This window comes from Urocitellus parryii, chromosome 2 (genome assembly GCF_045843805.1).
Source record: "Urocitellus parryii isolate mUroPar1 chromosome 2, mUroPar1.hap1, whole genome shotgun sequence".
NCBI lineage: Eukaryota > Metazoa > Chordata > Mammalia > Rodentia > Sciuridae > Urocitellus > Urocitellus parryii.
Window position 1 is genome coordinate 118,431,785 of NC_135532.1, and position 26,164 is coordinate 118,457,948.

Consider the following 26,164-nt stretch of genomic DNA (forward strand, 5'->3'; position numbering starts at 1 on the left):
CATTTAAAAATAAATGCAGGCTAATTTTTCCACCTGTAAAAAGCAATTTAGCACACACCATAAAATGTGAAAAGGGGCTGATTATATCTTTGTCCAAATCTGTCCATTAAAAAGATTTTAAAATACAATGAAGCTCCTTTAGGACTAAGTTCTAGCTCGGGAACTCCTGGCTCAGAGCTGTTCATAAGGAAAGTTTTCTGGGGAGGAATCTTCCTCTTGGGCATTTCATTTCATTATGCAATAATTCTTTATGAACTGGGAAAATGTTTGGGAGAGTTTAAATTATTATATAATGAAGCTTCACTGTATTTAAAATTTGATCAACCCTACACAAAATGTTGCTTTTTGTAATTCACTATTTGTATTGCATGCTTAATTCAATCTGAATTAATTTGGGGGACATTATGATTTATTTTTCTAATTCTAGAGGCTGGGGTTTTCCAATATAATTTCTCCAGCATCTATACCTATTATTTTAGGATTATAAGAGCCTTATAAATGGGAAAAAGCCATGGCTCTTATACAAATAGCTAAGGACACTGAGACACGCTGGCCCTGCCAGTCACTTGAGACATGAGGATGAACTCCCTTTCAGAGGTCACCTGTTTGCCACCAATCTGGGTATCCAGTGCGTGGCAAGAGATCAAAGGACACTTGGACAGTGATCTCCCTCTACTGCTGAACCAAGATGGGTAGGTAAAAGGATGGAGGCAACCTGATGAGGAACAAGCCTATGACGTAAGTGGTGTGTCCAAGGGGTCCTCACATCCAGGCATTTTGATAGGGGTACCCACTTCCATTAGATTTCAAGGTCTTGTCTTAAATGGGCTGGGGTCTCTGTCTTATTAGTCTAATCTCTCTGCAACTTACCGAGCAAATCACAAGGTTCTGTATCAGGGCTTTCCCTTGTGAACACTTTAATGCAAACTAATGCATTTGCTACAAAAGAAACATGTCAGGATAGAGAAATATGACTAACTTAAAAGTTCCAATTGCTTTCCTTATAACGCACAAGAAGAAAACAGCTCTAGTTTTTCCTAAACCTTCTATAGCGTTTCAGAATTATAGGGACTTACTCAAGACTTAGCCTCCTCACCTTAATGCAACCACAAAGGTACTCCCCATAGCTTTCATGTGCAAAATGATTAATAAATAAACTTCTGCAAAATGTAAAGTGCATACAAATGCTATGCAATGATAACACTCACTCCTCACAGTATTGCCACTGTTTGCAATACTGAGCTACAATGATTAATGGTTCAAACTGAAAATTTGCCTTCAAAATACCAATGATTCTTAAACAAGGACCAAAAACAGAATAGGACTCACTCACTAGGCACAACATTCATGTTTCGGGGTTCTGCCCATGAGACACCAGACATACCCACCACTCCAGAAAAAAATAACTTCATGAACTCTGAGTATGATTCTGGAGAGGGTAAAACCTGATGTATACAAGCAGCTGAAATGTAAAGGTACATCTTCTGAAAGCAGGTAGGATGTTCATTTAGTGAAAAGAATGGTCTTTAATGTTTTGGCAAAGTCTGTTCCAGCCCAGAGTAAACACCTCTTGGGGCAGGCTGGAGTGAATGTCTTCACAGTGTACAAAAGCAGTTCACACGGATGCTGCCACAGCACAGGAAGCTGATGTGTATTTGAGGTCATTGGCAGGAGTCAAACTGCAATGAGTAGCTCACCCAGGAAGATGTGAATTACTTACAGAATGATTCGCAAAAGAAATGATCTACTTAAGTGGAACTAGCTACATTTTAAAAAAAGTAGTTCTATGTGGTCTGTTCATTGGACGAATCTATTCACAGTATGCGTGACTACATGTAAAATCATATGACAAAAAGATGAAGTAACACAGAACATGGGAAGACATCCCCTACATGTGTTTTTTAAAATGCCCTGCAATTTTCACATTCAAAATTTTATGCATCTAAATCTAAAAAAATATTATATGGAATACTCTTAAGTTACACAAACTGATAATAATTTACTGTATTCTTTACTCTAATAGGAGCAAATTACCACATACTTGAACAAAGTTAAAATAGTTACTATTTCTTTATAATAAATTTAATGTATAATTTACTTGTGCTTTTTGCACCAATTTATAAATACAGAATATGCATTACACAACCAAGACTGACACCAACATTAATAATTAAATTCAAAGTAGCAAATACTTACCATACAAAATTAACAGCAAATACACCTTTTATGAAAACCAGAGCCTTCTGGATTTTGGGGCCAGGGTCTCTGGAAACCATGTCAAGTCTGAGCTCTGTGGACTCTCTAGCCAGCTGCAAGATTTTCACTCTAGTTGGCATAAAGCTCTGGAGAACCAAATCTAGACAGTCATTTTCCCAAAACTGGCAGTAAATACAGGAACGATTCCATGGTGGTCCTTCCAGGTGTTTAAGGTTGACATATTGTACCTTCCTGAAGACTCTGGTCCATGCTCTCACCACCGAAAACAAAGTCAGGTGCAGCAACTTCCAAGAGGCTCCCATGGAAGTCGTGATCGTAGAAGTCACTAAGCAACAACCTGGTTCAGCACCTTTGACCACAACAAAAGCAAAGTCCTACACAAATAAGAAAGTTCATAAAGTGCTCATGAAATTACAAATATTTCGAATTATAATGACGCAGATTAATGTCCAGTTACCCATCACAGGTGAATGCAGAATGAATGGGTTGCTTCCTGTCAAGACCTGATCTGCCTTTCAAATCAGAAGTTGGTCCAGCACAGTTGCAAAAGAGCAAAACAATCATTAATGAACCCATAAATATTTAAACCCACCATAATTCATTCTATCTGTACCTAGAAGACTTAAAAAAAAAAAAAAAAAAGCACCAATTTCAAAGGTCTGCTGCCACCAACCGCGGGGAGGAGGCCTGCCTGAGCCGTCAGCCATACTGCCAAACCTCCTTCAATGCTGAATGCAAAGCACAACTTCTCCTTTGCTTTTTGTTTAAATACCTCCATATGAAATATAGCATAAAATATAGGAAACCAAAGAAATGAAAGACCAAAGGGACATTCTCAGGATGACTGAGACATTAACTCTGATTTTCTACTTTTCAGTGCAAACACAAAACTGCAGGTTGTCTTCCCAATTCAGAAGTGTGAAGGGTGCCCGTAGGGAGTCACTCCTTGCTGCGGCTGGTTACCTATGAAAGAAAGAGTCACATGCTGTCACAGGTACAAAGTGTGCTGAAGGTAAGTGCTTTCCTCTTACTGCTTTCACCTTCTTGGGGACACCATCCTGGCCTAGGGTGCAGGGATCAGACCCACTGCCCACAGCACATCTCGCCCTGGCAGCCTCTCGTGGAGGATCCAAGTAGCACCACCGAACTCAGCAGAGGGCCCAGCTCCACAGGAGAATCCCACACCTGCCCAGGCGAGGCCTTGGGCTGGGGTAACTGGTCCCCCAGAGTGTCTCCCTCTGAGCTCACACAGGACAGGCAGTTCGTCTACCCAGATGAGGACTTACTAGAAAGCTGCTTCTGGAGCTGCCGCACCAGTGCGGCCGTCTGCTGCTGCTGCTGGGTCTGCTGCAAGCCTGGCCTGGGGAACTGCAATTGCAATAGGAGAAAGGACAGAAATTAGGCCACAGAGCCAGTCACTGAGGAACACAGGTGACATCCTGGGGTCGGATGGTCTGGAAGGCACCTTTCCATACTTCAAGACAAAAGTGCCATACCCAGAGTACACACATCAACGTTGTCTAGGCCCTGGCACATCTCGTACAGAGCTGAAGTGCTCACCCACTCCGGAGTGCCCTCTGCCTTAGCTGGCATCTATTACAAGTCCTGATGCAGGAGGGTCTCACTCCAGAGGGGCCTGGTAGTTCAGAGACCACTGTTTACTCACCTCCACCAGGTGGCTAGATGATCAAAAGCTGCCCTTCTGCTCTGACACAGTAGCCACTAGCCAACACTTCCCTGTCTGTCCTGTCCCTTCAAGCCATCCTTAATTGGAAACAGCAGCTTTCAAACACTTGGAAATGGTTATAGATTTGAAATGGTTGGTTGCAGAAATGTCTAATTTGATTAAAATGTTTGGGTACATGGTGCATAAATATCAAAATTATTCAATAATTACTTAGCTGCCTTCCTCTGTCCTTTAAAAGCCTGCTTCAAATAGAGCAACGCAGGCTCTTGCAGAGCCCAGGCACTAGCTAGTATCCAGGAAGCTCATGGATGAGTGCTGGGACATGGATGGAGGTCTCCTGGTGGCTGTAAGAGGCAGGGCAGGGCTGGGGACGCAGCTCAGGTGCTTGCCCAGCATATGCGAGGCCCTGGATTGATCCCTAGCATTGCAACAACGTGGCACAAAACGAAGGTGATCCTAAAAGGGTCTCAAGGGCAACGGGGCTACCTGGGGAGGCCATCAGCTGAGTTCTCAAAAGAGACCAATAGGGAGGAGCCAAAGAGCAACCACTCGAACCAGCTGCCTGTCCAGGTGACCACCATCCACCTCCTCCATCAAGGCTCCCAACCTCTCTTGTGACCTCTGTCACAGGGTGAACTGTGCCTGCAAAACAATATGACACAGTCCAACCCCAGTACCTCAGAATGTAACCTGCTTAGTCTTTATAAAGGTGATGGAGTTAGAAAGAGGCATACAGTGGGATCTAGGCCAGGATGGTGTCCCCAAGAAGGCGAATTGACACAGGTGTGCATGCAGTGAGAAGGCCAGGCGAGAGCAGCGCAGAGTCCCAGGTCTGCAAGCCCAGGAGGTCAGAGATAGCCATGAGCCATGGGGGCCGTGGGAGAGGCATGGGTAGACTCGCCTTGGGCACTTAGGAGCCAACCCTGGTGACAAGCTGATCTTGGGCTTCCACCTCCAAAAGCAAGGCACCGTCCATCTCTGCTGTTTAAGCCACTGACTGTGTTCTCTGGAGCAGTCCCAGCAAACTAAGACAGCCCCAGGAGCCCAGCAGCCACATGCCCCTCTTCACGTGCATTGCTGCCGCTGATCACCTCCTGGGGCTCCTCTGGGGACAGGGACCATGCTTGGTACCTTCACCCCTCCCTCGAGAGGGCAGGAACCAGAACCCCCTGCCACAGTTGGCCCACTGCTGTTCCTCCAGCAGAGGGAGGGACAGAACACAGTATGGGCAAGTACCACACACTGGGTCTGCTCAGATGTTAATCATAAATATAAATAAATGTATTCCTGATGCATAGGATATACCTAGTGAATCCTAAAAGATCAAAGGGAACATGTGGTTTCTGCTCATACAGCTGAGGCTTTGACCATTGCTGTTGTGAACGTGTAGCCGCTAGAGAGATGTTTTTTCCTTATTATATACTCTATTCTGTTATTGTGACAAGACCAAAAAAGAAGAGGAAAGATCTTAAACTCCCTCAGCAGAACAATGTCTGAAACTGTGAGTCGGGTGACCACGCAGAGCAGCCGAGGACTGACTTCAGAGCTGTAGGAGTCACAAACACAGGACCATGTTCGTGAACTTCCGAGTACACAAGCATGGGCGTGCTGGACAGAGCACACTAAATAGAGCCACAACCCAAGAGTCCAGGCTACTGACTGCCCCTGTAACTTTCAACCCTGAAATCTCACAATCCAGGTCTAAACATCTAAAATTGTAAAAATAAATTTAAATTTCCTTGCCTACCCTAAGAATTATACATTTATAATATTTTTGTCTCCGTACTGTAATTGTAAACGTTATAGTCTAACTACAACATAGTGCTTTAAATAAAAAATAAGACATTTGCTTATCAAGACGGCATTAAAGTCTTCAGCTGAGAACAAAAGCCTCCTAAAAAGTCTGCTGTAGGTTTTACTGTCCCGCAAAATCACTATGAGTGACAATTTCTGTTTTTCTGACATTCCTTTCCCATAAGCATGAGGAAAAAGTCATACACCATGCTCTGACTAACTTGCTCAATCTGTAAGAGGTTTCAAGATAATCTCCACCCTTTCCTGTAAAGAGAGCTTTGGGACAGAACCAACTCTGTTTACCGTACATACACACAAATGATAATGTACTCCATGTGAGGCATGTGGTACTGACGAAGCATGACCCTCTAAGAATAAACTAACTTCATATCCTTGATACATATTTTATATATTTCCTATTAAAAGTCAACCAGAATGAGGTTTAATAACAGAGGGTGAAAGGCCAAAGAGAAAGACCACTGGGAGAGGTCCTGCCAACGTTTGTATAATTGCAGGTGTTGACCCAGGTGTTCAGTTGAAGCCAGTCACTACTTCATAAGGACCTGTGCCCCTAGACAAAGGCTGGCTCCTTAGAAAAGTACTACAGTCTCAGGGCATCAGGTCACACCAGTATGAACAAATATGCAGATTGTCAATATACAGGGAAAACACATGAATATGCAGATCAAATAGAGAGCTTATTATCTATAAGCCACGTATCATATGACTCCCATAAGGTTATTTCTATACATGCCTCAATCAAAATTTAAAAAGCTGAAGATGTGGAACACCCTACTGTCACACAGTCACAGACAGCGGAGGGCTCAGTGTAGCCTGCTTTTCTTTTCTTTTTTTTTTAAAGGGGGGGGGAGAGAGAGAGAGAGAGAGAGAGAATCTTTAATATTTATTTATTTTTTAGTTCTCGGTGGACACAACATCTTTGTTGGTACGTGGTGCTGAGGATCGAACCCGGGCTGCACGCATGCCAGGCGAGCGCGCTACCGCTTGAGCCACATCCCCAGCCCAGTAGCCTGCTTTTCTGTTAACAGGGGCATAGCATGCAACTACTTAGTAGCCAAAGAAGTCTTAATTCTCAAATTATTGGATTCCCTATATTTACTAGTCAAGTGCCCATTCACTAATCTGCAATAAATGTCTGAGAAGGTGTAATTACATGATAGTTATTGCTACTAGAACTAACTTCGCATAATTCTGCTCCTAGTTAATAAGAGCACTACAGCGTGAGAAGTTTTGGTTTTAAATTAGAAAGAAAAAAAAAAGGCTAAGAATTTGCCAGGTCAGCATCAAATATTTCAAACACTCATTATGATATATTTTACAGCAACGTGGTTTATCTTTTGGCTTTCTGGCCAAACACCAACAGAGTGTTTCATTGTATACGGGAAGAAAGGAGTGAGGCTACTATGTGTCAGTACTGCTTGATGTCATAACATACCTAGTGGAAAGAGATTTTTAAAAATCACCAACTTTAATCTAACTGATGCCAGACACAATAACAGAATACCGAGCAAAGTTTCAGGAAGAATTTAAATTCTTCCTAGAAGTTACATTTCAAAGGCCAAGGGCCAAATGTTAGACTTCATATTTAAAACATTACAGCTGAGCACAGAGGCACATGCTTGTAATCCCAGCTACCAGGGAGGCTGAGGCAGGAGGATCACAAATTCAAGGCCAGCCTGGGCAACTCAGTGACATCCTGTCTCAAAAAAATACAAAGGGCCAGGTAGGATGTGGCTCAGGAGTAGAGTGCTTGCCACGCCTGTGCAAGGACTTGGGTTTGTCCCCAGCATGGAGGAAAATTAATAACACTAAAATAAAAATAAATTAGGGAAAGACAGGCAAATGGGGAAGAAGGGAAAGATCATAAAACAGAATACCAACCATTAAAGGCAGAAAAATAATAGAGTGTGAAAGTCTCGATTCTGCCACTGCTGCATGCCAGTGGATTCAGGCAGGAGTGACTTGACAGGCATTGCCAGGAGCACATGAAGGTTTGGTGAGCAACAAGACAGGCAGTACCCAGCTGCCCCCAAGCTGCGTGTTAATACAGCGGTCGGTCATCAGTGGATCTGTGCAGGAGCAACCTACCAGGCACCACCCCCACACAGGGATCAAAGTCACATCCCAGATGACAGACCAGTGTATATTCTAATGTGACTCGCTGAGAGGGACAATGACACCTGTGATACACCTCAGAAATGCGCAAGGTGATTCTAAACACGACTATCTACGCAGCTAAGCCAAACGAGCAACATTCCCCGGAACAATGTCCCACGTCTCAGGAGTGCCACCATTGTGAAGACACGCGGGCCTGGGGCTAGAACTGGTCCTGGTGGAAGGTGGAGAACACATAAGAGCCAGACCCAGGGCAAGCTGATCCCAAGTCCAGAGAGACCAGCGCAGTTGTCACCACAGACACAAGGGCGCTGGCAGGAGATGTACAGATGAGAGCTCCGAGCCATGTCCTATTTCCTGATCTTAATAACCATACCATGCTTTTGTGAAAGAATAGCCTTGCTTTGGAGAAACAAACTGAGGTATTTAGCATGGAAGGGCATGTGTCTGCGACCCATTCCTGTGTGCAGACCAGAGGAGGTGTGCACAAAGGAGGAGTGGGCATAGGCTAAGGCAGGATGGCACAGGGTGCTGACCAGTGAGTCTGAGAAGAGTTTAGGGCAATTTTATACTATTCTTAGAACATTTCTGTTAGTTTGAAATTATTTCAAAATAATTGTTCTTGGGTGGAACAGCAGGTCCCAGGGAGTCCAAAGAGCCTCTGGAGTGGGTCGTGCACGGCAGGGCCAGCAACGTCCACTGACAGTCTCAGGGTGAGTGGGACGTCCATGTGCGACCTCCACTGTGGAATGGACCTGTGAAGTGGGCTGCAGCACACCTCAGACACCTCTGCAGAAGGAGTGGGAGCCGGCATCCAGCACATCCAGCCAGTCTCTGCCTTTGCCAGTCCAGCTCCTCCTCTTGATCTCAGAGGCTCGTTGAAGGAGCGGGATGGCCCATTCAAGAGGACCCCTTGCTTCACCTGATCCCTTATTTCCAGTCCTTCCTAACAGCCTTCTCCTCACCACAAGCTCCTACCTTACTCCACCTTCAGAACCTGTGCCTGAGACCACCTGCACCAGCACCTCCCAATGAGGTGACCAGTAACCCATCTTGGCAGAGCCCGTAAGCCCTCAGCTGGGGGACAGAGTGCCCCTGGCACCTCCTTCCTCCCCTTGCATTTGTTTTCAGATATTTCCAGATAGCTTCTAAACAGATAAACTATATCATCACTTAATATTGCTTATAAGAAATGTATAGTATCTATTCTATGGAATAATCTCAAATTTTTAAGAGAGGAAAGTGTTGTAACCTATCGAACCCCAAATATTTATTTGTACCCTTCTATGTAAACACACCAATACCACCACCACAACCCTGGCACGGTCCTAGAGAGAAGCCGCTGGCATGTTTAGGGAACTCCAATTCTCCACAGCGACAGGCGCAGAGAAGGCAGCAGGCTTTACGGAACCCAGGTGGTCCCCAGACACAGGCCTTACCAGAGGTTGCTGGGGCTGCACTGCCTGGAGACCCAGGGTCTGCTGGCTCTGGGGCTGTGAAGACGGCTGGGGCTGTGGGGGCTGCTGGGGCTGCTGCATCTGCAAAGAAAGAAAAAGGATTATGCCCTTGAAAGGAAAGGGGGATGTCACCCTGAAGCTCCATTAACAGTTCATCTCACTGTCTGCTGCGGAACAAATGTGTGGCTTTCCAATGGTGACACGTTCTGGGAAACATGTCTTTAGGGACTTTGTGACTGTCCAACGTCACAGAGCACGCATGCACAAACCAGGCAGTATGGCGTAGCCCACCACACACCAGGCTGGGGGTGTGAGTCAGATTGTGTGAAGCAAAAGAGACGGTGATACCCTCCAGAGACGTGGTGAACACAAGACCCATCAGGCCGCCGCCATGCCAACACAGATGTCGGACCCCGTCACTCCTGGTCATCACCGAGAACGACGTCCAGTCCCTGACTGTGTGTGCTACTCACTTGTAACTGGCAGTGTGCGCGAGATGTCTTTACGCCACCATCGCCACAAAGATGTGTTGTGCTAGGGTGATAATAAAGGCTATAATTTCACTAGGGGACATCATCATCTCATGGGACTACCTTTTATATAAGCAATTGGTCATTGACCAAAATGTCATATGGGAGCATGACTAGATCCTGCCTCTTCCACCTGCCCCCTGGCAACACGGTCGAGGGCAAGACCTAAATCCACCTCCATATGTCCCTCCTGAAAGCCTTCTCAGACCGCCCCAGTCCTGCACATCTCCCCCGGGAGTCACTGCTCACGGGAGACACTGCTCACAGGGACAGGGACACCCTGTGCACCTGCTGTGTGGCTTTCTTCATGCCGTGTGCCCTTCCACAGGCATGCTACCTGCCTCACAACCCCAGGGGACAAGCACCTACAGGCAGCCTCCCTTCCTTCCCTGTGATATATGTCAGGAGACCCCTGAGGATTCAATCTTAATTTTTTAAAGGACGCCTGGGAGATGTTCTGGCACAAATGATGAGTGTAAAGTTGGAACCATGTCGTTGACAAGGTTGGCTCAAATGCTCAGCTCTGGGAAACCTTCCGAGTCACAGAAGCCACAGGCCAGACACCAGGCGTGACTCGGGAAATGGGAGCCACTGCTTTCTCCCCATGACCTTAACAAGTCCTCCGTCCAAACACTTCTTCCTGGGGGTGACAGACTCAGAGATTCTCATCCTTTTCATTTTTTCCATTTGGTGTACATGCTATGCCCCAAATTATCTGTCCTTTTTGAGAAGGGTAATAAATAGCTACCGACAGACACTAAGGGACGGACCATGGTGGAAGACATGGAAACCTTGCAGAGCCCTGGCCAGGGCCACTCCCCACAGGAGCAACACAAACTGAACTAGATGCTCAGCACGAGGAGGCCAAGGCTCCCCATGGCTCTGTGGCCTCACAAAAGACATCACGAGAGATGAACGTGACTTCAGAGCATCAAGATTGTCCCCCACGGAGGTAGTCAATTCCCAAAAAGGAGAAACCGATTCACAGGAGAAAACCAGTATTGTTTGAATCTCTGAGGAATGTACTGTGGGTAAGAAGAATTACCACAGGACACACGCTAGAAGGGACAGAAGCATCCGGCCCCCAGGAGGGGCAGGTTCTCCATGCTTGGGTCTGAAGAATACCAAGGCAGAAAGTAGAAAAGTGACAGCACTGCCACCTTCCTTGGTGACTTGGAAATGATAAAAAATTAAAAAAAAAATACAAACAACAGTCCTAAAAAATTCTGAAATATATCCTAAGAACCGAGGGGGAAAAAGATGATATAAGAAAATACCACTCTTGAGTATTAACAGTCACGTTAGTAAAAACATTAATAGCAACATAACCAAACTAGTGCTTTACCTGAATTTCCTTATTTAACCCTTGCTACACACTTGAGAGGAAGGCACTAGTATTATTTCCATTACAAACTGGAGATTAGAGGGTTTTTACCATCTTGGAGATGACATTTACACTTGGACGGGACTGCACGTCTACTAGCCACACTCCTCCAGGTCAATAACCATATATTACCAGTTCCCTGATACAACTTTTTAAACATTTTATCAGGTCAAAAATTAGGATGCAACTAATGGCATCTTACCACTGATGGCATCTTATGAAACTCAGGTCTACAAAGAATTTGTGTTGGTTTCTGCTTGTCACTTTGGGATACTATCAACCAGAAATCTGTAGGTCACACTAGACTCAGACCCCAAACCTACTTGAGTTTAGGGTCCAAATTTTCAAGGAGATGTTTGTTCTTTCCTTCATCCAGTGTCAAGCCTGGGACATGCAAACTCTGTTGCTGTCCCTCCCTGCATGACGGGGTTTCCTTCCTGTTAACCACCCAGAGCACAGCCCTAGGGCACCCCAGCTCTACTAGACGCCCCAACGTTGTTGATGTCTCCCTTCCCCGTAGTACCTAAGATAGCACTGCATCTCAGGTGGACTGGTAAGAGGGCAAGAGCAGGGTCAGTCCCTCCAGAAAGTCACCAAGCCAGCCCAGGACCAGCTGGTAAATACAGTATGAAGCGGCTTTGTGGACAATAAAGAGGAAGGGCACAGGACCACACAGCTGCATTTCTTAAAAAGTAACAAAGAAGCAAGAACGTGCTGGAGAAAATCTTGTCTGGGAGTTGTGAGTATTTATATCAAATAAGTGAAGGACAGATCTCTGAATTCTAACAGAGACAGAGGAAGTGTCCCTTTGCAAATTCCTCCGTATACCCCTGATTTCATAGCCTTTGTTTTTATCTTTTTCCTATGTAGAGAACTTGCACTCAATGGCAGCCCCTGGTTAAACAGTGACTGGGGAGCTGAGGCTTCTGCTGTCAAATCAAAGGCACTCAAGTACTTCCAGGGCCTTTGAGAAAGTGAGGAGATGCTACGAAACACTTCTGCCCAAGGCAGGGCAGAAGCACACAGAGAGGGAAACCCTGCCAAGCTGGGATAAACTGCACCAGTTTAGGTCTGAGTGTCAAACACACGGGCTCCTTGGACTCAACCATGGAAATCAGGAGCACCACTACTGTGGATCTGTTCTGTATAAAGGAGACAGAATTGCCCTCATCTCCCTGCCCCATACCTGCAGGAGTCTCTGCTGCTGTCGAACTTGCGGCTGCCGGGGCCTCATGGGGTCCTGAGGCAGGGGCACGGAGGGGAGGCTCGGGTGTGCAGGCGTCAGCATGGCATCGATGCCCCCGCCCACCAGGGGGCTCTGCTGCAGAGCCTGGTGGTTCATCCTGGCAAAGAACAGTGTGACTTGTACCATGAGTGCCACCAGGACACAATCCATGCTCACAGAGTAGAGCAGTCCTTGATGGTCGATGGTCACTCGCATCACGCCAAGGGAAAAAGACCGGAGGCCAAGACAGAGACGTGACCACTCAGAAAAAAGGAAAGCAAACAGGCCTCTTAAAATAGCACTCATGTGCAGAATAATTTTTTAATGAAGTAGTTCCTAACAGTGAGTCTCACTCACTGGACACCGGTCTTGGAGCAGGCCCTGTGCGGAAGTCTGACTGCACGGCTCCTCCCACAACAGCGCCTGCGCTTCACGTTGTGCGCTCCCCACATCAGGAATGAGAGAGCAGAGGTGGAGAGGAACCCTCACTGAGGTTCCTCAGACAGCAGATGGCACAGGTGGCATTTGAACCCAGAACTGATGGCTTGAAGTTCAAGCTCCTGAGGTAACAGTATGCTGCTACTAGTTATAAAAGTAGGAAATATAATGAAATTGGAAATACATATTTCCAAATTAATTTATTTTCCTAAATGTGCTACCATCAGTCAGCTGTCCCAGTGTTTCATAGTTGGGGTTACTTGCAGCTGACACACAGCCACTGATGGACACCTGGGCCCAGGCTGTGCAAGGTTCTCTTAACTCTTCTGGGAAGTGTCACCCCGTGGAATTGCCTATGATGACAGAAATGCTTCTGTATGTGCTGCAAAATAAGAAGGCCACTAGGACTGGTGACATTAATTGTCAGGCCTTGGTGCAAAACACGACTGCAGGCCTTCCTTCCAAGAAGGTGCCCATATAACACAACCCTGAGTGACTGCCCAGGCCCTGGCTGCCCCTGCTGGCCATGTATGGCTACTGAACACTTGAAATTTGACTAGTGTGAAGGATGAACTCAAGGTGTATTTCAATTTTCATTGGTCTATATTTAAACAGCCACGTATGCACAGCGGGTGTGGTAGTGGGCAGTAATACTCTGGGTCTAAGGGACCTGGTTACAACAGGAACCCTGAAATCCATGGGGATCCCATTTCGCCAACATCCCTGAGGTGGGAAAGGCGACAACTCAGTTATAACAAAACCCTCATGTGTACCAGGCCCAACCGGTCCTGCAACCATACATTTGCAGCTGAGCAGCAAACTCTAGTATAACATTTCCAATAATAATCAGTAGTCACTCAGATGCTTTTAATGAAAAAGATAAACACTCTTTGAAAGAGGGGAGAGAATACTAGTGCTAACTAGCCCAGGACATCCATCCCATGGAAGAAGTAGTCCCAGCTGGGGCCCCTGAGCGAAGGAAATAAACGAGATGAGGAATTCCTGCTTGGGGCTCCGTGGACGCTACTGAAACTGAGCAGCAGCATGTCAAGCACACGGAGGCACACAGGCCCACGAGCCACCAAGCTGCCATGCCCCAGGTGAGGCACAGCAAACACAAGCACAGTCCCTCCTCGTGTCACCTCTGGGCGCCCGTCAGGGGCTGCAGGTAGGGCGGGGCCTGCTGCTGTACGTAGCCGCTGGGCTGCTGCTGCATCTGCCTCAGTCTCTCCATGAGCGCAGGGCTGGAGTGTGCGGCTGGGTAGGCCCGGGAGCCATAGCTGGGGGACAGGACCACGCCGGCCTGCGGCTGTGCGGGCTGTGGCAGAGGCATCTGGGTTCCGTACATGGTGTAGCCCTGGGGCATGGTCTGCAGGGAGGAAAGGGGACAAGTCAGCGCCCCAGGCACCACTGGGGCACGTGGGGCACAGGACCCGACAGGACCTCTCTGACATGCACTGTCTTCAAAGGCTCTTAGGACTCAAGTACAAGGAAGACTTTTCTGGAGGCAGGGAGTCTGGCCAAAAAGCCAAAGAGTGAACAGGCCATGCACCCAAAATTTCAGTTAAAATAAGTGAATTGTCATTTGGCCAAACTGGGTTTCCAGGTCAGCTGCTCTGTTTGAGGGAAGGAAGGACACATGTCTGTGTACAAGCAGGCGACCTCCAGTGCACGGACACATCCATGTTCAACCCCAAAGTTAGCCAGAAGCCTACCCATCCTCAATGTGAATTTAAAATAACAGAGTACACTTTCCCAACCTGTGATTGTACCTTTTTGGGTCTGATGAATGTGCCTGTCATAATCAACTAGGTTCCAAAAAAAAAAAAAGAAAGAAAGAAAAACCAGAAACTATTAATCTATTAATGGGAGGAAGGAAGGACATAATTGATAACTGTTCAACACCTTCCTGTCTTGCTTGGACCACAGCTGGTCTCAGCACACCGTGAATGAGCTGGCAGCCCAACAGGACTCACATCAACAATACTGGGCTTCTGATCATGACAGAACTACAGGAGAGCATAGGAACCCAGAAATAACAGCATTATTAGAAAAAAAGAGCCCCAGATTCCTCTTCCATTTAGATAAGCTGTTACATGTTTAGCATCTACGGCGTACGTGGTTTGTAGACAGGCTCTGTAGATCCTCATATCCTTCATCTCTATTTTACAGAAGGAAACCAAAGCTGAGGCTAACATGCGCAGCTAGGAACTGCCAGGAATAGCTGAGGTCTGATTCCAAGGCCCACCTTCTTGCTGTTCTACCACGATTCCTCATCTGAGTTGTCTTTGAGTATGACCATTTCAATCATGAATTATATCATAAGTAACTCTCTGACTGCCACACATTTTACATCTATCATCATCAACAAAGACGTTTGAATTTATTTATGTTTTTAACTCAATAATTCCCCTAAAGTGTTTCATGCCCCTTAGTCAATCCTGAGACTTGCTCAACAATTATTAGTTAAGTTTTCTTAAAATGTCAAGTATAACCCATAAGTAGAGGTAACTAAGTTCTGGTCCATTAGGGAGTTGATGTCCAACGTCCTCGCCTCCTTCTGTGCATAAAGAGTGTTGAGATCCGCAGACCTGTTAAGCTGGTGTGGGTACCTGTGCCTGCTGCAGCCCTGGATACTGAGGGGGCTGAGGGGAGGGCCGAGCCTGTGCAGCAAAGAGAGCAGCCTGGTCCCCGGGTGGGCCCTGGAAGACAAAGCCGAGGCAAACTCGAGGTCAGCACAGCAGGGCCTGGGTTTGAGCTTCTGGCCCATGATCCCGATGACCCTCGACACCATATCTTAAGACATGAATACAGAAGTCACCGACTTCTAAGCTGTCTTCAGTGCTATTCCTTGTTACTTCCCCGTGTGTCTGGAGTGCTGAACTCTTCTTATAAGACTACAAAGAGACACAATAGGAACCTGAGAGCCAATGTCTGTGCAGCTGAGAGGCTCAGCCCGTTCCCAGTGCACTCCGGGCAGGCCGCCACTCTGGGTGAAGGGCGTGAGCACCGCCAGAGTGCAGGCATGAACCCCCCAGCTGCCCTGTGCCCACCAGGCACGAGAACATGTGGACACATCAATGGCACATGGACACCCATGGCTCTGAGGGGAAGCTCCTTCACAGTGACCTAAAAGTCGCCTATTTAGTTACAGATTCAAGGGGAAATGTGAACCTACCATGACAGTCTATTAGAATACAGTCACTAAATTTATACATTGTTAACTACAAATACAATTCTAACCAACTATGTGTAAAATAAAACCTATGAGCATCTGTCCACCAGTCTTGACCCATGTTTTGGCCTTAGGAAAATAAACATATTTTAAGAGAAGCTATCTGCTTGTTGCATGTTTTGACAGCAGGTTATTCTGTGGAAACTTGCAGTGATAATCACAGAAAGAAGCCTGGCTTCCTACCATCACTGGGTTTTTTCAGGACTGACAAACTGTCAAGATTGAGGTACACTGTAGAATTATTTTATGATTGGCTTAAAATAGATACCCTAATGTTAAGGTCTGTAAATAAGTCAAAAATAACACCTGGTATTTTGCCAGAGAAATGTTAGAGTTCGTAAACAAGTCTGGATGGTGCCTGGCAAAATGTCAGAGGGAGTGGTTTGAGAAGTAACAAAAGCGAACCATTAAGTTTGGAGATGCCTTATTGGTTGATTGATGTTTCTAGTTTATGCTAATTAAGATAAGCTGTGCAAAATGTATAAATAGCTCTGTTGCCCTACAATAAATGGCTCCTATTCCTGCTGTATCAACGTACACAAGTTATTCGTCACCCCCCCAGCTATTTTGCTGCAGCTGGCCTGCGGCAGATGGTGGCCCGTTATGGGGAGCCCCGGGACACTCGGGGGTAAGTGACGAAAAAAAAGCTGCCCGTCCCTAGATAGGACGGGAGCAATCTGCTCGTCCCTAGACAGATAGGGCGAGAGGAAAAATGGCCATTTCGAGAAAATGGAGAAGATTGATACAGTATGTTTGTGTCTTGTTTTGTCTCAGTGTATTGTATTGTCTTTGTGATGAAAACATGGAAGAGGTGAGAAGTAAATTAATAAGGGAAAGAGACACCCCAATGAAACCAAGAATAGTTAGGGCATGTGTTGATAAAAGCCCAAGAACTCTAGTCAGAAAGAAAAAGAAAAAGAAAGTTCAGAAGAAAAAGAATTATCAGGAAAAAAGTTGCAGCAAAAGGCTATTACTAAATACTTTTCGTTACCGGAGGGTGCGTGAATCGGAATCTGTGCAGCGGCTGCCACGTGCGGGAGCGGGTCATGGTGCAGCAAGTACTTTGCAAGCGGCAGCAGCAGCCGGCTCTTCCACTGCCGAGAGCCCAAATCTAGACCTGACCTGGAGGCACAGTCTAGCAGGCTCTTGCTCCCTGTGCCCAGTAGCAGTTTGAGTCCGGGACACTTCCCAGGGCCATCCGGGGATGCCTGGGACACTACAGCCAGCAGAAGACGCTACCAGCGTCCCTGATGTTTGGTCATTTTCAATGCCAATAACTAAGCTACAATGGTTCTCCCACACCAGGAAGCTAATGAGTAATGAGCACTATTAAGGCTTATTTCAAATGTAAAAAACCTTAAGATAATGTACTAAATTGTTCAGAAGGTTGTTTTCTTAGTAGAATGCTACAAGATTTTCTTTAGCCAGCGTTGCGGAGTTCCTGCCTTCATCCCAGTGCCGGTAAAGACAAAGGTGGAAGAATTTCCAGTGTTGCTGAAAACTGGATGAAACTTAGGCTGAGAAACGGACGAGACTTCGGATCAAGCTAGCTGCCTGCAGAACTTGCCTGTGATCTAAGCTAGCTGCCTGCAGAACTTACCTGTACTGTGATTTAAGCTAGCTGCCTGCAGAACTTACCTGGACTGTGATTTACCTGGACTGTGAGTTATTCTATTGAGATACTGCATTACCTGGACTGAGACAACAAACTGTAATGTACAACAAATTGTAACTCGGTATCTTTGCTAACGGTGTCATTGCTGGTATAATTTTTCCAAGGGCTTCTTGCATGGAGCCATAAGTTGGCTTGGTATTGTTACATTTTGTATCCTCACTTTCTGTTTGTAGCAGGTTATTTATGGTGTTTCTGTAAAAACCACTATGGTCTTTATTTAAATTAAACAAAAGGGGGAATTGTTAAGGTCTGTAAATAAGTCAAAAATAACACCTGGTATTTTGCCAGAGAAATGTTAGAGTTCGTAAACAAGTCTGGATGGTGCCTGGCAAAATGTCAGAGGGAGTGGTTTGAGAAGTAACAAAAGCGAACCATTAAGTTTGGAGATGCCTTATTGGTTGATTGATGTTTCTAGTTTATGCTAATTAAGATAAGCTGTGCAAAATGTATAAATAGCTCTGTTGCCCTACAATAAATGGCTCCTATTCCTGCTGTATCAACGTACACAAGTTATTCGTCACCCCCCCAGCTATTTTGCTGCAGCTGGCCTGCGGCACCCTAATTTTAGAAAGTGCTGAATTATGGTTTCTTAAAATGGCTTTAATGCATTTGATGGAAAGTGGATATTTCTAATGAGAAGAAGGGGATATACATTAGGCCTAAGAGGGTGAGCACCACCCACAAGAAAGAGCGTGGCACAGGCTGGGCTGGGCTCATGCTCTCCAGTGGGGAGCAACGGCTCCATGTTCCTCAAGTGGGGGATGCCGAGCTCCAGGAGCTGAGGGGCATCGCAGGCACACCCACCAGACCTGCAGAGCCGACCAGACTCCAAAGCCCGAGCTCCACAGGTGGTACGAGGATGAGAAGACTGCAGTGCTCACTAGGTAACCCACTCCTTAAGGATACATAGCTACTTAAAATTAGCCATTTAAGGAGAATTTCTCTTAAGACTTGTTAATGAAACGTTAAATCCAATGTTTTCATCAGAGGGCCTATACTTTGATCCCCATAAAATGACTTGGGTTACTAATGGGGCTCCCACCTCTCCCCAAGCATCCTTGCATGGGTGGAGGACAAGTTTCTGAGACTACCACCTGAGGTATCTGCACAGGACAGCTTCAGGAAGACTCCAACTTGGCAGAATAGGGTTCTAGGAAGGTACTGTTAAACCCAACTTATCCCTATGGGGCTGGGTCTAATAAAACAGCCCAAATTCTCTGTGTGGTCATGGGAGCCTAAACCTGCTCTCCCCAAAGTATCCAAATGCTTCTTGATCCTCCACAACCCTTCCAAGGAATCATCAAATCTTTAAACACTGGCCCTTTTAAGTCAATGCTCCTTGACGTTACACACATAAGGACCCTGACAAACATTATTGGGCTTTGTTGTGGGGACAAAGATATGAATATTATCATTTTAACAGTCTAGAAAGAAAAAAGACTATTTATATGTGAGTTGGCATCTTGGATCAGTAGGTGGTCTGCAAACCTGTGCTCAGGTTTGGCTTTGAGGGAAACAGGATGTGATCTCTACATGACAGCTGCAGGCAGATGCACAAACAGACATTTTCTAATTCTTCCTCCTATGCCATTGAAGAACCTTAGAGAATACACAGGGATGGGGAGTAGAAAAACTGGAATACTAATGGCATGCTAATACCAATGATGTGCTAATACTATGAGACTGGACAATATTCATTTACTTTACTGGTAAAAATTAGTTGAGGTCATAGAGATTTAAGAAATATGATCTTAAATTTATTTTTAAGAATCATAAAACTCACATTTCAAGGAAAGGCACCATAACTTTAAAAGAAGGTAGAAAGAGATTAAAAAAAAATAGTTTGACTCTAAAATTCACCTTTAGACATCTGCCTAACAGGTGTGCTATTCAGGTGGATCTCTTTTTTTTTTTCAAAATTCACCTTTAGACATCTGCGTAACAGGTGTGTTATTCAGGTGGATTTCTTTATATATATATATATATATATATATATATATATATATATATATACATACATATATACACACACACACATATATATATTCTAATTTGTTATATATGACAGCAGAATGAATTTCAATTTAGAGTACACATATAGAGCATAATTTCTCATGTCTCTGGTTGTACACGAAGTAGAGTCATTTTTAGCTCCCTCCCTGGTGACTTCTCCCACTGTCCTACTCCAGTACAGCAGGACTAACCGAGACAGGCAGTGGCCCCTGGGAAGATGGCGAGCCCCGCTGCCTGGCCAGCAGGGTTCCCTGAAGCGTCCAGTCAGCCCAGGCTATCCTGAAAGGAAGCACCCTCGTGCTCCTGCCAGACTAAAACTCATTCCTACTTTTGTTCGTTTTTCCCCAGAATAATGCCAGGAACACACCATTTCAACTTGTAGAAAAAGTCCTATTTCTTAAGGAAAAAATAAGTAAGAAAGTTTTTCAGTAACTTGAAAGGTCTGACATATGCTAATCAAGGACCCAAGTGCAGGAACAAGGGGAAAAATCAGTACAATACTCTCAGCGTCAGCGGATGTAGTCTTGGCTGTGGTAAGCCAAGACCATATGACGTATCCTACAAACTGGACAGGCCAGAACAACAGGGACAAAGTGAGGCCAGGCCTGGCACACCAGGGCAGAAGGTCACTTTGATTATTTGGTTTTTTTTCTAAATACGTCTTGAGCTTTATTTATTTTTAATCAATTCCCAGCAGGCGAGCTGGCACTCTGCAGGGGCACAGTGACTACCTTATGAGGAAAACTAAGACTGAGAGCCAGAGGTAAGTGGGATTTGTATTTCAGCATCAAGTACTTTACCAAGTGTTCTCCAAAGCCCTGCAGTTCTCAGCAGGACCTTTGGTTTGGCATGCTTTCATGTCTGGTGACTACCATGCTAAGGATCCTTCCTCTGCCTGCATCAGCATCTGGACAGGAGCTCCATTTCTCCTCTGCAATTACTCTGCCTAACTGAAACAGAGGCAGCATCAACTTCATAGTTTTAATCATGGAGAGAACAGTCCAGGAAGCCAGGCAGGCTCTGCCTTAGAGAACATCACTAGGAGAACGGGAGACACCTGAGGCCCTCCTGCTCAGGGACCTGACTTGCACACATTCAGGGAACGATCCACATCAGCCGGTGGTCATGAGCTGGTCCCTGCATTGCTGAGCTAAACTCCTGTCTCCTCACTTCATTTTTATGCACTTTGCTTTGGACTTGCCCCTATGAACAAAGAACAATCCATGATATCTTCTAGAACGTTCTCTAAATACTCCTGAGGCAGCTGTGCTGTCGGGGCTGACTCACCTTCTTAGCTTCCATGAGAACAATCTTCTCTCCTAGGGCTGGATTTTTTTAACCAGACAGGAGAGGTATCTAAGGTCAAAGAAATGCTGAACCAGAAGTCTTGTGCACAATTTGAAATCTGTGCATCCAGTAAACCTAACATTTTTGATAAAACATCTTCATCCTTTTCATTTTTCTGGATCTGCTTGTCTCTGTTAGCCACACCCTTTCGGTCACCTGGGCACATGGGAAGGTCTCTTTCTAAAGGAGAACTGGTCTCACCACCAGTTAGCAGTCAGTAAGCAGCACGCTTCAGAATCATCACTAGTGACGATTTCTCCCAATTCTTAATTAGTGACTTTGCAACAGTGTTTAAGGGTTGCAAAGAGACAGACTGAATCTGGGAAACCACAGCCAGATTTTATACCTGTTTCTGAAAATGCCATTTTAGGAAAAATAACAAAAGTTACACACAACAAAGCCAGTGAGTCCTGTTTTATGAGTCACGGCCAGAGGGACCCACTTAGGACTCCTAGTTGCAGAGGAAATGGTGCCCAGGGCTAAAACACCAATGGTGTGCAACAGAAGTTATGGTTATCTCATCCTTGTAAATTTACAAGGAAAATTCCAGAATTAAACTTGATAAGCCGTTCAACTTGACACTGTATTAGTTTTCACTTCAAATATAACTTTGTTGGCTTCAGCTAACACTACCATTAACGCTGATTCTAAAATCAACATATCTCAATAACGAACCTTTACAATGTATTCTATTTACATGCCCATAAATGACAAATCTAATGAGTTAAGTATATTTTCATTAAGTTCTAATAGGAGAAATTAAAGAAAAATTAAAGGTAAAAAGACAACAAAGATACACATTTTGATTAACTTGAATGAATACAAAATCAAGAACCTTCTTTTGACTTCCAAATACCTAGCTGACAAAATATTTTGTCTGTAGTAATACTTTAAGAAAGTTAATGACTCATGCAAACTGTTTTCTATATGAGTGACATTATTATCTGAATAATAAGTGCATTAGAGCAAACATAAGCTATATCCAAAATAGTTTTAAATTTGATAGCTCAAGTTATCTTTATTTAATTTTTTTTTTTTTTTTTTTTTTTTTGTGGAGGGCTACTGGGAATTGAACTCAGGGGCACTCGACCACGGAGCCACATCCCAGCCCTATTTTGTATTTTATTTAGAGACAGAGTCTCACTGAGTTGCTTAGTGCCTCACTTTTGCTGAGGCTGACTTTGAACTCGTGATTCTCCTACCTCAGCCTCCCAAGCTGCTGGGATTACAGGCGTATACCACTGCACCTGGCTTGATGGTCCAAGTTTTGAAATGAGTAAAATCCACATCTCCCTATACTTTAGAGTGTCAAGAGAAATTGATATTTTCGGGAAAGTTTTCAAATTTTCCTCTACTTAAACTACTACTGGAGAAATAACAAGTATTTAGTAGCGCCTGTATTTTTGAAGTTTGAAGATGCAGTTGGGGCTATTTTCAGTGATGTACAGACAATAGGACCCATTCATTGGAACTGAAACAAGTGGCTGTACACCCACAACGGCACTGTGTGTTCTCGTCTATCCCAGTGCTTCCTGGGCCTGCGCCATGGGTTGGCTACCTGACACAGAAACCTATGAGTGACTTAATGCAAACATGCATTCTTGGCCAGTCCAGGCAAAGCAACAGAAGCGAAGTCGTAACATGCATGCACAAGACCTATGCTCAAAAAGGAAAAAAAAAAAATAATCTTCTCCATACCGGAAAGAAAAATAGATGATGCATTTTGTCAAGAATCTGGAAATAGGCAAGTGGGATGCGATGAGAGGGTGCTTTCGTAATCATGGTCATCGCTGTCTGGTGCTGGCCTACAGATCAGCATGCCATGCGTCCCTCCACTATGATGCCCAGGACCACAGGGAAAAGCACGGGCTCTGGGGCAGACGGGTTCACACAGGCTGCTGGCGGGCTTGTACACCATGTGCGAGTATGATGAGAGCCATGAGGGGGGTCTGTGGGACGATTTCAGAAATTAATTCCATGAAGCGGAACATGGTCAGTGCATTCATGGGTCTGTCAGTGAAATGAGGACTGCAGGAGGGACCAGCCGGAGCAGGGAGACCCATTTTTTGCTGTGATGGTCAAAGGGAAATGCTCTAAAAGTTTACTTAAGAAACAAAAATGAGTAAAAGAAAGAGAACGGAATGACAGCAGGGGCGTTACCATTATGTTGTCAAAGTCTTCCAGAAGGGAGACCGCGGAGGCACAGAGGTCCTACAGAGAGGGGACAGCAAGAGAATGGCAGACACACAGATGAGACTTCGAGCCCAGCGACGTGGGAGCCCACATACACGGGAAATACTTCATTTTACAATAGTGCTTCAGGGAGTCGGGTCTCGGGTCCAGGGATGCTGATAAAGAACACGGAAACAGTCACAGAGGAGAACAGCATGATCCGGAAGTTAAGTGGTGATATAAAAGAAGTAGGGAGAGATCAGAGATTTCTGCACGGAGGGAGGGTGAAACCGGGTGAGTGACAGGGCAGGCTCCTCACCAGCCCAGAGCCATCCATGGATGGCTCAGGACCGGGGGGCTGCACAACAGACAGAACAGGACATGAGCGAGGCAGTAGGCTGGATGGTGCCCAACGGGTATAGTTGGAAACAGAGAAAGGGCACCTCACACCCCACCAACCTAAACAGGCCACAAGCACGCATTCGCCGAACCTCCTCACTCACACCAATTCAGGGAGTCTGATTTATAAAAAGGCAACTGGCTGCCTGGGCAGAACTGCCACTTCTCAGGTAAATGGTTCCCTGTCTGATCATTTTAATCACTGGATTCCAAAGGATACAGTGACTGGGTGTTAAAATTCTCCTGAGCTGAGTTCTAGGGACAGACATAAAGTAAAGGATTCTCAGAAAAAGTGTTTCACTACTTTTACGAAGGATTACAAAGCCCGGGAGGAGCTTTCCAAGCAAGTATCATCCCACTTTAGGACAAGGTGCATAATTCACCGCCGCATCATTTATGCTGGTCTTCAGGCTTAATTAACAGCTACTCCAGTATTAATGGTTCATTTCCTTGCCCTTCCACCCTAATCTTTTGCCCCCCTCATAAAAATCAAGCTATGTACACCATCCTCTGGCTCATTACATTTGCCTAATTGCAATTTCAGCAAATGAAATCAGCAGCTTCTGCACTGTTGTTCAAACAGCAGAGAAACAGCAGATATGAAGTAAATGAGCTAAACAACCACGTCCCTGCACACACTTCCATCCAAGGAACTCAGTGAGAGGGATCAAGGCACAGCTACCAGCTCAAAGGTTTTCCACCATGAGCAGGAACTGAACCCGGGTGCTTTGCCATTGAGCTCCATCCCCAGCTGCTTTTCATTTTTGAGACAGGGTGTCACTAAATTGCTGAGGCTGGCCTAAAACTTTTAATCCTCTGGCCTCAGCCTCCCAAGACTCTGGGGTTACAGCTGAGTTTGTTTTTATCACTGAGATGTAAGTAAATTATCCCCTCTAAGTAAGCGCATTAAAGATCATCACCAAAGCTCAGGATTTGTTTCAACAAGACTCTTTTGCCCATCTTCAGCAAATAAAAATATAATTGGAAACACGCTCAATTTATATGAACTGGAAATCAACATAAGGGAGAACCTGAATAATAAGCAAAGTAATAAAACATGCTTAAACTCACAGTGATCAGGAAAGTGCAAACTAAAACATCACAGCGTAGTACTGTTTTGCCCATTCTGCTTGGAAAAGGTACAGTCTAACAATGTTGAAGACAGGTGAGTGTGTGCACACAGGAAGGTGCTGGCCACCAAGGGATCACCTCCACTTTGCAAGCCAATCAGCACTTGCGCCTTCAGGCATGTAGCTTCAAATTCTCCACATGTGCAGAAGAAATGTGGGAGAATACTTGCTGCAGCATTGTTAGCAATAAGAAAAAAAGACTGGTAGTAATTTAAATAATCATCAGCAGGAGAATGAGCAAATAATATGCTAATACACATGACAGAATGGCATCCAGCAGAACAAAAGAGTGAATAAAACTAGGTGTAACAAAGTGGGTATAATTAAGGATTTAGCTACACGCAGTTTCAGAACAATCCAACCATACGGTTATGGAGAGTTTCCAATGTGTAAAGCAACACTGTACAATGTTCACGTCAATGGATGCAAAAGTGTACAGTAAAGGGGTAAAAACATTTTTAAGAAAGAAAAACATACTAACATCTCTCTCTAGAGAGGAAACACAAGATCCTCTTTCATATCTGTACTGATCCTTTTTTTTTTTTTTTTTTTTTACAAAATGATCTACAGCAAATACAGCAGAACAGCATTATTCAGTGAAACTAGACGGGGCATGTAAGATGTACTGATTCTTGAACTGCACTGCTAAAGAGCAAGTGGGAGGGAGAGAGGAAAGGAAGCGAGCGTTCCCACAGTGATGTGACTCTGAGGGGTGAGATCCCTCAAGGAGCCAGCAGGGGCTGCTCAAGTCCCCGGGGCCTGGGTCATGGGAAAGTCCCAGATTCACTCTAGCCCAGGGGCTGTAGGAAGCTGAGCTAGCCAGCCTGCCCTCTGTAAATTACCTAGCCCCTCCCTAATATGGGCACAAAGAAGCTGAGATCTGCCAGTGGCTGACCACCTGATCTGCTTACCAGTTACCACGAGCTGCACCTGGGTCTTGGTCATCAAAGTCCTCAGGATTCACTACCTTAGACCTAAATCCACTGCTTTCTTCCAAATTCCTCTCCATTTAAAAGATAGACATATGTTTTGCCTACCATCCTTTGGATTCTTAAAATGAAACAAACTGGCGTTGATTACTACAAACAATGGCAAAATGTTTTTAAGCACTGAAAGAGAAGTTGGGATAAAGCAATAGCACAACTCACGGCTCTACAACAGAGTCCCTTTCCTCGGAAGGAAAGCACCTAGTATGCTACTGGGTGATGGGAAAGCACCTGGAGCAGTGTGCCACACTCTGTGAGGGCTCCACAGACACTGCTGTAACTCTGAAATGGGAATGTCCCCATCTAGGCTTAGAACACGGAATTAAATAGTGAAAGTAA

At 45.2% G+C, this 26,164-nt stretch overlaps 1 protein-coding gene across 2 annotated transcripts in view; it reads right to left on the reverse strand.

The window, feature by feature from the left end:
* Window positions 1-2,995: 2,995 nt before the first annotated feature.
* Window positions 2,996-26,164, reverse strand: part of Med12l (mediator complex subunit 12L) — a 271,847-nt gene continuing 248,678 nt past the window's right edge. For both annotated transcript variants that reach the window (XM_026408177.2, XM_026408176.2), the window contains 6 exons: window positions 15,481-15,570; window positions 14,011-14,237; window positions 12,392-12,548; window positions 9,274-9,372; window positions 3,504-3,585; window positions 2,996-3,180 (listed from right to left, as the gene is read on the reverse strand). In XM_026408177.2, coding sequence (XP_026263962.2) covers window positions 3,128-3,180; window positions 3,504-3,585; window positions 9,274-9,372; window positions 12,392-12,548; window positions 14,011-14,237; window positions 15,481-15,570 — 708 coding nt within the window. In that variant the 3' untranslated portion in view covers window positions 2,996-3,127. The remainder of the gene's footprint in view (window positions 3,181-3,503; window positions 3,586-9,273; window positions 9,373-12,391; window positions 12,549-14,010; window positions 14,238-15,480; window positions 15,571-26,164) is intronic.